Source organism: Herpailurus yagouaroundi, unplaced genomic scaffold (assembly GCF_014898765.1).
Source record: "Herpailurus yagouaroundi ecotype Mexico unplaced genomic scaffold, PumYag 28, whole genome shotgun sequence".
In the NCBI taxonomy this organism is placed as follows: domain Eukaryota; kingdom Metazoa; phylum Chordata; class Mammalia; order Carnivora; family Felidae; genus Herpailurus; species Herpailurus yagouaroundi.
The window spans coordinates 149,277,284-149,292,009 of record NW_024412376.1 but is presented as its reverse complement, the minus strand read 5'-3'; the positions used below and the strand labels follow the sequence as shown (position 1 = coordinate 149,292,009).

General features: G+C 43.3%; 1 protein-coding gene across 1 annotated transcript in view; it reads right to left on the bottom strand.

Moving 5' to 3' along the window:
- The window catches only part of PPARGC1A (PPARG coactivator 1 alpha), a 655,208-nt gene that overhangs the window by 453,658 nt on the left and 186,824 nt on the right, over positions 1 to 14,726 (bottom strand). The window contains exon 2 of the mRNA XM_040486923.1: positions 10,885 to 10,949. Within this exon, the coding sequence (XP_040342857.1) occupies positions 10,885 to 10,902 (18 nt within the window). The 5' untranslated portion in view covers positions 10,903 to 10,949. The remainder of the gene's footprint in view (positions 1 to 10,884; positions 10,950 to 14,726) is intronic.

Sequence of the window (14,726 nt, the reverse complement as noted above, 5' to 3'; positions counted from 1 at the left end):
TCAGGTGAGAAGTGGTTTTCTGAAACTTAAGGAATATGGATTGGGAGGGTAGAAGAGAGAAAGCAAAGGCATACTATCAAAACAATATTTCCTGGGACAAGAGATGCAAATGAAATTATAGAAAATGTGCTGGTTAACTCACTGCGTTTGAAGTAAACCAACGTCAAAAATTTCACGCTAAAGATCATTAGTTGGCTAATGCCCTATATCCTCTCAACCTACAAAATAAATTCTTGTCCTCACAATGACTACCCTGAAGCTCTACAAAAAGAAAAATGTAGTGATATCATGTATACTAAGGCATGAAAACAGAGACAGAAGCATGTTTCTGCCATATACTTCAGAATGAATTTTCAACCAAAAAGGTTTAAAAAAAAAAGTTTTCCCAGCTAAAATTCCACTTACCTACCGAATATTCTGGTTCTTAATGGTTTTGCAAATAATTCATTGTCTCTTTGGTTTTCTATTCCTGCTTATCATCATTGTGATGACTGTAATTCAAAGTTCCAGATAAGGCTCAAAAGTAAAATGGTGACATCATTTACACCAAAGAGATCAGCTATACGTTCAGAATTATACCCGAACCCCACGTGGCGCACACAGGGACTACCAATTCCAAACACCTCTGTTAACCTTAATTCCGCGTAGTTGCCAGGATTGGCTGGGTAGGTGTATGCAACCTGTTAGCACAGTGCACTCATTCATTACTACTATGTTTGCGGCTACGGTCGTGTGAATGGAATCACGGGGTCTGTTTAAACTACCAAAGATTTCTACCAGCCCACAGAGGAAGGGATCTGGAGATACAGGCAAGAATTCAACCATCCCCACCAACTAAAATGTAAGCACTTAAGGAGGGCAAACAGTGGCTCCTATTTCTATGTCCCCCCATTTTACCTAGCATCTGGTTGAGGATATAGCTGCCCCCTGAAAAATACACGTGGCATGACAAGAACCATCATGAAGGTCAGACCCAGCCTTGGTCTATGACTACAAAGACAAACACACACACACGCACACATTTTGAACCCTCTGCTTCCTACACAACCACATGAATTTCTTGTCCAAAAAAAACTGAGAAATAAGATGGCAGCCTCATCATCCCTGGAGAGAAAGTGTATTATCAGCGAACTCTTTGCAAACTCAGATCCCTTTACTTTGTAACTACAAACAAGGGAAGTGTCCCATCGTCACCCAGGAACCATGACACTTCTGCCTGGGACCCAGCCGTATTAGAGATTTACCGTGTGGCCTCAGGCAACTTATTCAACCTCGCAGTGTCTTGATCTCTTCATCTGGAAAATGAAAATGCTACCTACAGCATGGGCACAGTGTTTCAAGATTAATGCACGAGGCCGATGTCGAAATGCAACATTGTGGGGGGAAAGTCCCACTCCTACTCCAGGGGAGGAGTTCCTACTCCAGGGGAGGAAGTCAGGCACAGCAATGTGCTTCTGGGTGGTTACGACATATGCAGTATTGCAAAAGTGGACCTGAAGGTCAGTAGCACACATGACAAGTGCAAAAAGCCATTTCTGATGGAGAGAATTATAGACCTGGAGTCTTTTATTGTTATTGCCAAGAGGAGTTAATAAAGCAAACAAAGCAAAGGGTCGGGAACCCTAATTTATCACACATATTGATACAGACCTGATATTGACAGGCAACGAGCCACTTTTAGATTCAGATCAATAAATCCATCTCATAATACAGCACAATCCCAACACTTCACCCCCAAATCCATCCATCCAGATATTAGAAATCCATCCTGCTTTGCCTGCAGTCTGTCAAATGTCACCACAGAGTGCTGAAGCCACCCTGCCAAGTCTATATCCTGAACTAAATCCCAATGGAAACTTCCCAGATATAAATAACCACTATGAACATACAGGGAAGAAAAATAGCTATGAAGTTCCACTCTTACTTTTTTTTTCCTTTTAGCCCGTGACAAGTAAAAATCATAGAGTTACTCACTCTCCAAAAAACAATCTAAAGCCAGAAGGTTTAACCAATTCAATTTTCTAGTCACTGTGACAACTATTTTCATCTGTGAAACAGCGTTTGGGGCACGTTTACAGGCCTAATCCCATGGCGCTCTCACGGGCAGCCCCTGCTGGAAACTCTGACAGCGGCTTCTGTTCCCGGACTCGCTGTGGGCAGTGGCATTTGATGACACTCGGGGTCTCATGGCATGAAGACAGATTCTTTATCTACAGTCAGAGACAGAGAAACCTTCCTTCCACTTACGGCTGAGATCCTAGGGAACCCACTAAGAGGAAATTCTAGTTTAACGGGAGGTGGGGAAACCCACCCAATGCTTGCAAGGCCCAGGAGAGAAGCATAAAGAAGAGAGAAAACTGAGCTTGAACACTGGGGTATCTGGACCCGAATCATGCAGAGCAAAGAGTGTGCAGTCTTAGATAAATCACTTCACCTCCCTGAGCCTCGGTTTCCCCACTGTCAGCAGGTGAAGCTGGCTTTTGTGGGAACCAATAGCATGAAAGCCCCTGGCACGACACCTATCACATAGCAAGTGCTCAATAAATATTTACTGAAACATAATCTCAAACAAGAAATGCTGAATTACTGATATCACTCATTAACCAACGGGCAAAGTGTAGTTATGAATGCATACCATCGGCCAAGCACTAAATGGTGGGAATAGACAGGTAAGGGGAATGGACATGACACTTGTTCTCAGAATAAGAGGAAACGCACAGTAATGGATTAGGAAACCAGTCATTCTAGACAGGAGACCCAGGTCTGGGGTCCGAGGGGCAGGCATCCACACCTAGGGTTGGGGGACTGTGGAATTATCCGAAATTTCTTGCCCAGAGGTGGCTGGTTACAATCTGGCATCCTGCAACTTATAGACTAACTCTTTGCTTGCCCAGGGAATGCAAACTCACTTTAATATGAGCCTCAAACAGGTTGTTAGAAAGGTAAATCTGCTGCACACATAAAAGCCTAAGCATGGATTGGTTTAGGATTATCTGGGCTTTTAGATTTTTCCAACCACATCCAAAGGAGAGATACAGGGGCAGATATAACTGCCATTCTGGAAAGCTGAAGATAAATGAAAAGGCCAGGTAGAGTATTAAACTCTCTCTTATTGAATTGCATTGGGCATTTGCATCCTTGGGGCATGGCCTCTTTGGAATCTGTCTTCATTCATAATAAAAAGAAGGAGAAGGGCGGGGCGCCTGGGTGGCTCAGTGGGTTGAGCATCCGACTTCGGCTCAGGTCATGATCTCGCGGTACGTGAGTTCGAGCCCCACTGTCATCATGTTCGATGCTGACCCTACTATTATTCCTTCTATGTGACTCCTCCAGATCAAGGTACTTTTCAAAAGTTTACTATTGCTCCAGGCAAAAATATCTGTAACAGCGTGGTTTTTATGGTGCTACTTGAATCTTCCTAATACACACGAACGTAAATCATCATGATGAGAACAGCCGACATAGTGGCCGTAAGTACAGGTGCTGCCTGTGTTTAAACCCAGGCTCTGCCACTGACGGCTGTATGATCTTGGACAAGTTACTGAACCTCTCTGTGCGCCAGGTTCATGGCCTGTTAAACGACAGCACCTGCTTCATAGAGTCAACGTGACGATTAAATTAGTTACTACTGGGAAAATATTTGTGCCATCTAGAACCTTCTACACAAACAACTCTCTGGGGAACACTGAAGGCACGAAAGCATACACCCTCTGTTACCTCAAGGTGGGTTTATACGGTTCTCTTTCTCTGGAAGGCTCTATTTCTCCCCTCCTGGCCCCATCCGACAACCGCAATCAAAACCAATAGGCACACACTCTCATTCCTGCCCTCGTGAAAGCCGACCTGTCTGAAGGTCCACCTTAAATGGATATACTAGCAATTGCAACCACTTCTTTAGTATCTATTATTCTGCAGGCCCTGTGCTCAATACTCTGAGTACAACTGTCTAATTTAATCTTGTATACCTGCTCTCTGAGGAAGACCCAGACTTGGAGAGATTAGGTAATTCTCCGAAGATCCTACAACCAGTAGGTAGGAGAGTTAGGATTCAAAGCCGGGTCCACCCACCTCCCAGCCTGTGCGTATCCCCCTGAGCCACGGGGCCCCGCCACCACAGTCACTCTCCCAGGCGCCCGTCTCAGCATCCAGCCGGACACGGGCTTTCTTTCCTCTCCCCCTGAAGGACCTCCCCCACTGGACTTGGTAACCACTTTATAATATAATGACTTACCCGTTTTGTCTTTCCTCCTCTATGATTCAGAGTTATCTTTCCTATTTTAAGCATTGGGGGAGGAAGTCATTCTAAAATTTCCCTAAATTTGAAAAAGGGTTACGTTACACCGAGCCGAGTTTAACATTTTCTCTGCAATTCCAGTCAACTTTATCAACGCCGAACATTATAACGTTCTTTGACATAAACGTAACTTTAGGGCAATTTTTCTCTGCATGGTACGGGACGACTGTTAACAAATCAGACGCCTGAGCCCCTCTCTGGAGCTACTGCATCAGATTCTCTGGGTTAAGGACCAGGACTCACTCAAGTTTCAGAATGACCGCCTTAGGCAATGGTTGGGCATTTGACCCTGCTTAAAACTTCTAGACACTGCCTGTGTTTTAAGTTCTTGTGCCTGCATTTCACGGTTTTCCTGACCTCTCCCACCCTGCACGTTGACAGCTATCATTTATCACTGTCAACCAACATTGCTGCATGAATTTTGCCTGTTTTATCTTTGAGCCACCCATCGTATGGTTTCCAAGCCACATGGTTTCTTTTCAGCTTCAGAACGCTTTCCTGAAAACTGATGTTTAGGCAGATGCCGATAAACAGTACATAATCTCAGAGCTATCCCAATGGAACATGAGCGAGTGGCCTGGATTCCAACCCCAGTTCTCCTTTCTCACCACCAACCATCACCACCACCACCAATGGTGGCCCTCAGGCCCCTCTCCAGATTCCCTAGGCTTCACAGAAAGCATTTCCAAAACCACTGACATAAGGCAACCTTCTGGTAGACCTAGCCACAACTTCAGAGACAGATACCTTACCTCTTATAAATAGCCAAGATTTTCAGACAAGCATTTTTTTTTTCTCATGAGAATTTGTCGGTGTTGTCCAAAGTCAAGTGTGTATTCCGTTTTATTTGAGAGGATATCACCAGATTTATAAATAATTCCTATAGTATATTTGCGAAGTCATCCTTTATAGTGAATATGCTTAACATGGAAAAGAATGGCCTTGTTGTATTAGTAATTGGACTACCATCTACTTTTGGAAGGCTCTCGGAAAAATAGTGGTCGAGGGAATTTTCATTTTTGAAAAAAGATCTCTCCTGTGAAAGAGAGGGTCAGAGCATCCAGAAAAACTTTCTAACCTTGAAAGTTTTAGGTATCTTCTTTTGGCCATGTTCCAAATATGTTAGCATATTAATAGTCTAAAAATAAATTTCAAGCACTAGTTTTTAAACCTGAAAAAGAAAATTCAAGCCAAGTTCTCTTGCTGCTCTGTTTGGCTTTTTCCTCCGATACTTGTAATTTCGAGATGCAGAATTTAGGAAGTAAATTTAACACAGTGTGCACTAGAGGTGGGAGAGAGGGCGTGTGATTTCTCTGGTAACTTAGGACAAAGTTCAAAGTCATGTCTATCGAGAAAGATAATCAGTGTGATGGAACACATGATAATTAATTAATTAATGATAAGTTAAAAAAAAAAAGGGTGCAGAGTATTCCTTTAGTAGCCTCGTCACAATTTTACAGCTCTGAGAAGTTTTCAAAATAAAATTGAGGGAGAATGTTCAAAAGCATTCACAAATAAGGGGGGGGGGGGAGTTAGAGAGAGGGAGGGAGGTAAACTATAAGAGACTCTTAAATCCTGAGAAAAAACTGAGGATTGATGGGGGGGCGGGCGGAAATGGGTGATGGGGATTGAGGAGGGCACCTGCCGGGATGAGCACTGAGTATTGTATGGAAACCAATTTGACAATAAATTCTATTTAATAAGTAAATAAATAAATACACAACAAAATGGAAAAAAAAAAAAAAAAGCCTGCACAAGTAAAGCACAGTCATACACAAAAAACCAATACATTTCATAGGCCTGGACTAGGGTAAGGAAAGTAGGGCCTCTGAGGTGCAAGGCTAAAGGAAGTACCCCGAGAGTGAGCCCCCCTCGGCTCTGGCATAACTCTGAGAGCAAGCGGCTCCTTAAATTCCACACCCTCCGTGTCTTCCTTGTTTCACCCTGTGTGGGTGTCCAATATTTTCACCTGCTTTCTCAAACTGATGGTAGCAGTCCTACAGTGCAAAAGTTACAGTCAATTTTATCCACGCCTGCATTCGCTCATTTGTCCTCCAAACATGTACTGAGTCCCAGCCGGATGCTAAGGGACGACTCAGCTGGGAACCCACACTGCGGCCAGTAACCCTTCTGACTCTCACGAAATCGTCTTCAACCAAATTTGTGTCATTCATGTGTTCATCTGTGCGTTAGGTGCCAGGGACTCTCTGATGCCAGACCAGTCCCTGCTAAACTATCTTACTGCCTGCCAAACATTGCCTTAATACTATTATTTTTATCAGCAGCAGCCGCAGCATTTACCCGTCTATTCCCCAACTTTTCTAGGACGGGGAGTGGGTATTATCCAGCTTTGTTTTCTCAGCCAGCTACCATTCACTGGCTGCTTACAACCTGCCATTTTCTAGGCTCCTCTAGATGCTAGCTCAGTAAAGCCCTGCACCAAGGCTGATTCTCCTTTTGCAGATAAGCAAACGGGAGAGATTAAGTATCTTTCCTAGGGTCACACAGCTTGCAAGAGGCCATGCCAGGGTCTGATCCAGGAGCCCAGCTCTGGAGTCTCCCCTCTCAGCAATTCCACTAAGCTATCTAGAAATTATGACCCAAAGAGCTGCTCCCCAGCTCCAAAGGGCACTCAGCCTGCTCTTCACCCATTATTACCTAGAAAGATCTAGAGGGCACCAGGGACACTTTCAGCGAAATGAGCCTCGACTCCCACCACCTGGGCAGGCAAGTCAGACTTTGGGGGACTTCCTGCTTAATTTCACCTTGTCTAAATATAACCAACTAAAAATAACCCAAAAGGGAAGTGTCTCAGAACTGCCAGAGAAGCAGCAGAAGGCTGCAGGGGACGTGATGGGAAAGAATGATCTCGGCCTCCCTAAAACACTGCGATGCTTTCCAACATCAGCAACTTGCACATTGATGAGAAAACAAAGTTTCCAATTATTGAAATTCCATAGTGTATTTAATTATGCAATTATCTTATTGTAGTAACAAGTGCTAGGGCATAGCAGCAGTTGCCGAGATTTTTGCAGCTGAAAAGTGCAGAATTTATTCTTCCCCCTGGCTGATTACTTCTCATGAGTCTGTCCATTTGTTCCGGGATTATGGAAACGGTCCGATTTCTGAACCGCTTCGTTCAGAAACCCAACGCAAATCACACCCCACCTTTGCCACTCCAACTTTGAAGCAGGACCCCACTACGGACCGAGCAGATTTCAGGGGAAAATGTCTACAGATTCACGTCCCCTTTTGTTCTCATTAGTCACTTCAGGCGCTTTCCTCTTTTGAAATTCAAATAAATATAATGTAAATATAAATAAAAAGCACTTATACAAATCACACATTTTCAGTGATGCGAGCACAAATACAGCCTTGTTCATTTGCTTAATAGGGACTTGTCCCAAAGGATTCATGTATCAGACTGCAAAAGTCAGAGGATTTCATCCAAACATCTAAAATAGGTATGCTGTGATATTCTCGCGCACTTCTCTTTGCCACAGTCACCTCGGCAAATGTGAAATGTAATCATGCAAAATTAAACATTCCATACATTTTCTATTCATTTTCTAACACCCTCCCTATACTCCAAAATAGGCTATCACACTTTCAAGTTTATAGGAGCAAAAAGTGAATCAAATTTCTTGTCTCTGAAAGCATTACAAGTAATAGGTCTTTTCACTTAGGGCTGTTCGTCTAAGAATCACCAGGCTCTTTACACATAAAACATAATTAACCCATGCAGTGTGCTGCATCCCTACCCAATGGGACTCCTCCTGGCTGATAATCACTCATGGGGAAGCCATACCTGCATTTGCTCAGGCTAAATTTGGTCCAGGCTGTTAGGAACGATGTTTCATTTACTTGAGCATGACCAAGAGGCACAGTCATAGGTAGGAAAACCTATTCTCCCAAATAAGTGATAGTTTAGAACACGAACTCTAGACCCATAGATTCTAGCCTGGTGTTGGAATCCCAATTTGCTACTTTTCAGCTGTGAGATGATGGAGGGAATCCCTTCATTTCCCTGGGCGTCAGTTTTTGTAGCGGTAAAACTGGGATAATAATAGGACCTACCCCATAGGGTTATTGAGGGGATGAAATGAGTTAAAACATGGAAGTCACCAAAAGCAGTAACTGTTATCGTTTTGTCTCACCCACATGCACCTGATCCCTTTCAGAATATGTGCTGCCGAAGCGAGCACTGATCCCTTTCAAAGCCATTTGACAACAATGACCTCATTAAGGTCTCCGTCTTCCTATGAAGTAGTGGGAGCAGATGGTACTATCCCCATTCTACAGGTGAAGAAAGCGAGATTCAGACAGGGCTGCTGGAGGTCAGGACTAGAACCCCTGGAACCCAGTCTAGTATCCTCCCACTATTTGTCTTTATATCCAGAACAAACTGATTCAGTGACCCAGACTTCTTTCAGGGGAGGGGGGACGTGCACAGGGAAGGGGGTATTCTCTCAAACAAGATACGGGAAGCATTCTGTTGCCAAGGCTTATTTTGCACACAAAAAAAGACCCAGATCGGCAGAAGACACATCAACAAGACTGCCTGAATCACGATTCGTGCTAACTACGAAATGTAAGTTAATTTCATGCCTTGCATTCACAGACAAAAAGGTTCAGAGCTGTTTAAATTCTCTTCAGCCCAATGACAGTTAGTAAACAGGATGCTTCCTGTTCTAATGCTTGAAATCACCCTTCGTATCTCAATATATTATTTATGCACTCAGCTTAAAATAAACAGCAGCTCTGAAGTAGGTGAGTGGGCTCATCTAGTACGAACTTTTTTTTTTTTCACTCTGACAGTTACTTTAAAACATCGGTAAACAACCTTAATTCACTTCCAGCGAATTAGTAGGCTATTGCTGTGTCTCCAGGAGGCAAGTAGATTGTATTATTAACCAAAGCAACTTTCTCCCTGTCAATCATCTGCACCTCACAGAGGGATGTGGGCTTTGCTGTCTCATTACTCAAACCAATCCACGGGCGCACGTGATTCCAGACGATTTCCTCGAGGTCATTCTCTTCTGGACCTTTGATTAGATCTCTTGACTCTGGGATGCAGAATGGGGCCTGAAGAAGGTAGATTCTCAGTGCTGCTTGTTAAGAAACATATAGACAAATGAGAGTCTTTCCAGAGGGGTAGAAGGTTTGGAAGTCATAACACAGAAGGTCCAGTTGTTGAGGGAATGGCAACTGACAAAGAGGCCACGTTCAGGGGGACCCGATAGTGCCATAAATACTTGAAAGGGTATCACTTTGGAGGAGAAAGTCATTCTTTGTGGATAGTGATAGTAAAATTAGGACCCAAGGGTGGAAGATACATGAGGGTAGGTTTGAGTTCAACTCAAGAAAGAATCCCGTAACTGAAAAGAGTTGCCTCTTGAGGTAGTAAATCTGTCCCTAGAGGTTCTGGGGCACCCACCGGATGGAATCCTTAGAACTGGCCAGGAAAAGGCACTAGATGAGACGTGTAGGGACCCATCCAGACATAAGATCTTAGAACCCCATGAATCTCAACAAAATAGGCTTCGATAAGCAGTCACAACCCTTTTTAAACTTTTTATGCTAGGAGTTTTGAAGGGGTGACAGCTATTCCATATATATATATATATTTATATATTTATATATTTATATATACATACACACACACACACATACCATGGGTTAAGCACTGGGAGAGTCACTGACCAGTCTACTCACTCACACAACACCAGGGCATTGGCTGACCTAGCAAAATGAAAAGATGTACCATTCAGTGGGGAAAATCAGATGAAGCAGTTGCTTCCGCCCAGTACCCTTTCTGCCTGCTCTTTGGCTTTGTAGCTTGCAACCCTCGGCCATTCCACGGATAGGAGGCCACTCCCAAGTCACCTGGGCTGTAACGTGGTCCAGAAGAGGTGATTCACACGTAACTCACCTTGCTAGTTGACCTCCTTCCTTTATCTCAATTCTGGAAACACAATACTTAGCAACATGCCTAAGGGATGTCTAACTTAAGTTTCATCATTAACAAAACATTGCTCACCCCATTGAAACATTCGGTCTTTCCCCGAAACCAATCATTTCTTTGAGACACACACTGCTCAAAACTCAGAGTTAAATACAAATCAAAAAAATTAAGAAGAAGAAGAAAGAGAAGAGAAGAGAAGAGAAGAGAAGAGAAGAGAAGAGAAGAGAGAGAAGAGAAGAGAAGAGAAGAGAAGAGAAGAGAAGAGAAGAGAAGAGAAGAGAAGAGAAAAAAGGAGAGAGGTAGGGAAAGAGAAACAAAGACACCTTGCATTCATATCCAGGGTTTATATCAACATGTTCACATAGTTTGCAGACATGTATTCTTCCAAAGTGTCTGGAATATTCTCCCCATAGTTTGGGGAGGCGAGTCAGGCTTTTCTATATCCAACATATTGACAAAACATTAGAGAGTTCAGAAACATTAAGTTCCTCAAAGGAAGTCAGATTATCAATCTTTGGGTTGTGAAACTTGGTGTTGCGAATTTCCTAATACGGCAAGAGCAGACATCTGGTATTTGCACTTTGGAGTAATAGAACATAACATGACAATAATGTGTTATACTTACAAAGTACCCTTCATCCATGGGGCTCCAATTTTACCAATATTAGTTCACTGATTTTCGCAAAAAACCTGAAAGGCAGAGGGTAAGTTTGTGTTACCCCCCACTATGAAGATGGGGATATTGAAATGCAATAGGCGAATAAATTATTGGTCCATTATAATGACAGAATTCAGTAACACAGGGCAAGAATTACGATTTTCTCCTTCCCCATCCCAGTGCAACTTTACCGTCCATCTTTCCCTTGGGGACTGATCTTTCCCACATAATTGCCACCATAATATCAATGTATTAAACGCATTTTGCCCACAGAAAACAGTGCTGAATGTAACCCCTTGGTCTTATGAGCCCAGACACCAAGATCCCTTTAATACCACAGAAAAGGTTAGAAAAACTTCCCATCGTTTAAAACATAGTTTAAATTTTTAGATTGACAAAATACAAGCATCCAACTAAAATTTGGCCTGAAAATAATGTTACTACTGTTCAGTTTGTTATATACTTATGTTCACATGTCAGCATATGGACTTGTCTTTAAAAATGATTCCAAGGAAGTCAGAATGCTTCAGAAGTAATCTTGCTAACGGCATTTTTAGAAGGGTGTATTTTTAACAACCCTTTCTAGGACAGCCCATCCTTTTTACCACTCTCCGGCCATTTATTCCACTGAACAAATAATCAATATTTACAGCGTTCTTACTATGTACAAGTTTAGCACTGCATGTGGTTTCTTGGAGAACACAAAAACGTGTACGACATAGGTCCTACCATCAAGAAACTTACACTTTTGTGGTGTAATGATGTTAGTACAGTGACAATCCCTCTGTTCTATAAGTCTCCAGAAAGATCTGACGGTTTCTGGACACTCTTGGTGAGTCATAGACACCAATCCCAGAAGGATGGCTCCTTCGGGGAATATTCTCAAAAAAGATGAGTCTGGGTTCTTTTTATGAGCCCTACTATTTGGGATGACAGAAATGCTAAAAGATGTATCTTCAAATGTTTGACCCAGAATCTTCCCAAAGCCCATGATTTGAGGGTCATGATGTCTCACGATCTTCACCCCTTCAGCCACGCTGACCTCTTCGTTTGTCCTCAAATACCCAAGCATGTCCCCACCACAGGACCTCTGCCCTTACAATTATTCTCTTCACCTGGGACCATCCTGCGGCAGATACATCCATGATCTCTGCTCCTGCACCTGTCTAACATACCTGCAACTCGTGTAACTCCAACCCCTTACCATTCCCTCTTTCGTGGTGAGGCTTGTCACCACCTTACAGTAAATGTTTCATCTCTTTGTTTGTCTTTCGAGGCCCCACCCCATCCCCAACCAGCATAGAAACTCCATAACAGCAGGGCTTTTTTGTTCACTACTAAATTCCAGGGTCAAGGCACTCCGTAAATATTGGTTGAACAAGTGACTGGCAAGGCTCAGCCGTGGGCTGTGCCCTTCTCTTGTATCTTCTTTCACTGGGATGCTGAAATAATTACCGATCGATGAATTTCGATACTGGATCATAATAGATTTTTTTTTTCACCCAAAGGAAAAAAACAAAACAAAGCAAAACTCCGCCAACATTCAGTGAAATGTTTCTGAGAAATATAATAACCACCAGTTTTTATCATTTTCCATTCTCTTGATTGCTCAAGCACCGGGCCAAGGGTCGGGTAACCTCGCTCTCTGGCCAGTGCCCCTGTGAGCTGCTCTGGGGCCCTGACCTCTTCATCCCCCTGGGCCTTGCTTGCCCAGCAGTAAAATAAGGAAGCTTCGGAAGCTCATTTCCAAGCTTCTTTCTGGTTCAGAAACGATGGAGATCAACACATAGGTGATAGACCAAATCATATTCACGTTTTTACATCTTCCGATTTACTAGCACTTTCTACGTATAAGCTTATCTGAAAGGTAGCAAGGCCATTTCATACTAAGTAAGCAGGAATCCCAGAGGGAAGGATGTTATTATCTAACTGTATCTATGAGCATGCTGATTTGGGACAAACACCACAGATATCACTGAAAACCTGTTTCCCCGCCTCCCTCCCCCACTATCACACCACCAATATACGACAGACATGCAAACAAAGATGCCACCTCAGCTGTTTATGACATCTTGAGTCACAGACACTTCATTGAGGTCTCTAAACAGATTTCTTGTTTACTCGCACATTAATAAAACTCGCCCCTTCGCCAGTCAGAATTTTTTTTTCCCCAAGCATCTGAACATCCAAAGAGATTTAGAAGCAATTAACATTCACGAGTAACAGAGCAATCAACATGGGAACCGCTAATGGGACTGGACAGAATCCAAAAGCAGATATTAGGATAATAGTGAGTCCCTGACACAGGTTATGGTGTTAATTCTGGAGGACAGACTCATGGTACGTGTTCAGTAGCTTTGTGAGGTTGCTGGCACAGCCACGTATGCCTCTTCTATATATGGTTCCTAGCACCCAACAACACACTTTTTTTCTTTTAACCGCTATTGAAAAGAAGGCATTTTTGCAACATTATGACACAACCCCTAGCATTAATGGTATATATTGAATTCAAGTTTATTTTTAAATTGCCTACCTGACAAAAATGTTAAAATGTCATTTTTTCCCACTTTGGGTCTCCAGACTATCTTCACCTGTTAGCTCTTGTAGCTAGAGGCCACAAAAATAAGAGCTATGAATTTCCACCTTGACGCTTCCCCAATAACTTTTGCCCTTCCTTGGGCATACACAGGTTCATACATCCCTTGTACACGGAAAGATACGGACATTCCCACCCCGAGGAGCTCTAGGCTTGCCTCCTTGTCAGTTTTCCCAACATGTTTCTGGTATCGCCCCAGAAATCAGCACCCCGCCCCTTTTCTTTTCCACCCCACTGAGGAAGTCTCCGAGTAATAGAGAATATTTCCATTGTTACTCTTCCTGCCTTCCATTTTCCTGCCTTCATCTCTGGTCACTAAACGCGTCTAAAATGCCAATGCTAAGCGAATCTATCTTTACGTCCCCTTGGACCACGTTCCTACTTCCTGGCCCTGGCTCTCCTTCTCCCTCAGCCTCAAATGCAGAAGACTCCACCTTCAGAGCCTTGACCTCCCCAGATCTATGCACTCCTCTGAATCCTCCCCTCCCGGTCCCCTCCCAGTCCTTCTCCTGGGTCATGTGGACACCTTCCCTTCCTGTGGACAGTGAGACCCCGCACAGACAGAAAACCTGGTTTATTCCCTTCTTTTTTTTTTTTTTCCTTAGGATATAATTAATCACAGCTTACTATAATTTGCTTTATTCTGTGGGGCTTAAGAAAATAAATTTGTTCCAAGGCAAGTCTTTTTTCAAGTACTTTAACGTTAGTTACGTGCATTTAATTGGATAAACACCATTCATATTGATACTATTTTTCTGGCTATTCTATTTCATTCATGCTCTAGTCTGTCCCTTTCTCCTTCCACTCTGCCATTTTGGGCTATTAAAGGGTCCCTTTTTCCTTACCAATCCAGGTTGGGTTTTTTTTCCCCCCGCCCTCAGCACACATCCATCATGAAAGCATAGCCCTATTTAAAGCTTTGGTTTATTCCCTGAGTACAACGGGCCACTGATGCCCAATCTGCCACCACCCGGCTGTGTGTGTTAAATGCCTGTTTGACAAAGATTTTATGCAACAGAATCCACATTAAAGGGAAGCTATCAACAGACCCATACTTCAGAATCCCTAACTTCATCTCTGCGTTTCCTGCACTAGCCCCCAAGCTGGGAGACACGAGCCCCCAAGAGCCTCTCCTGCACACACACATCTCAATCATTGCGTCCCTGGCCCCGGGGCTCCCTCCCCACCACAAGGGGCAGCCGTGGAGATTAAA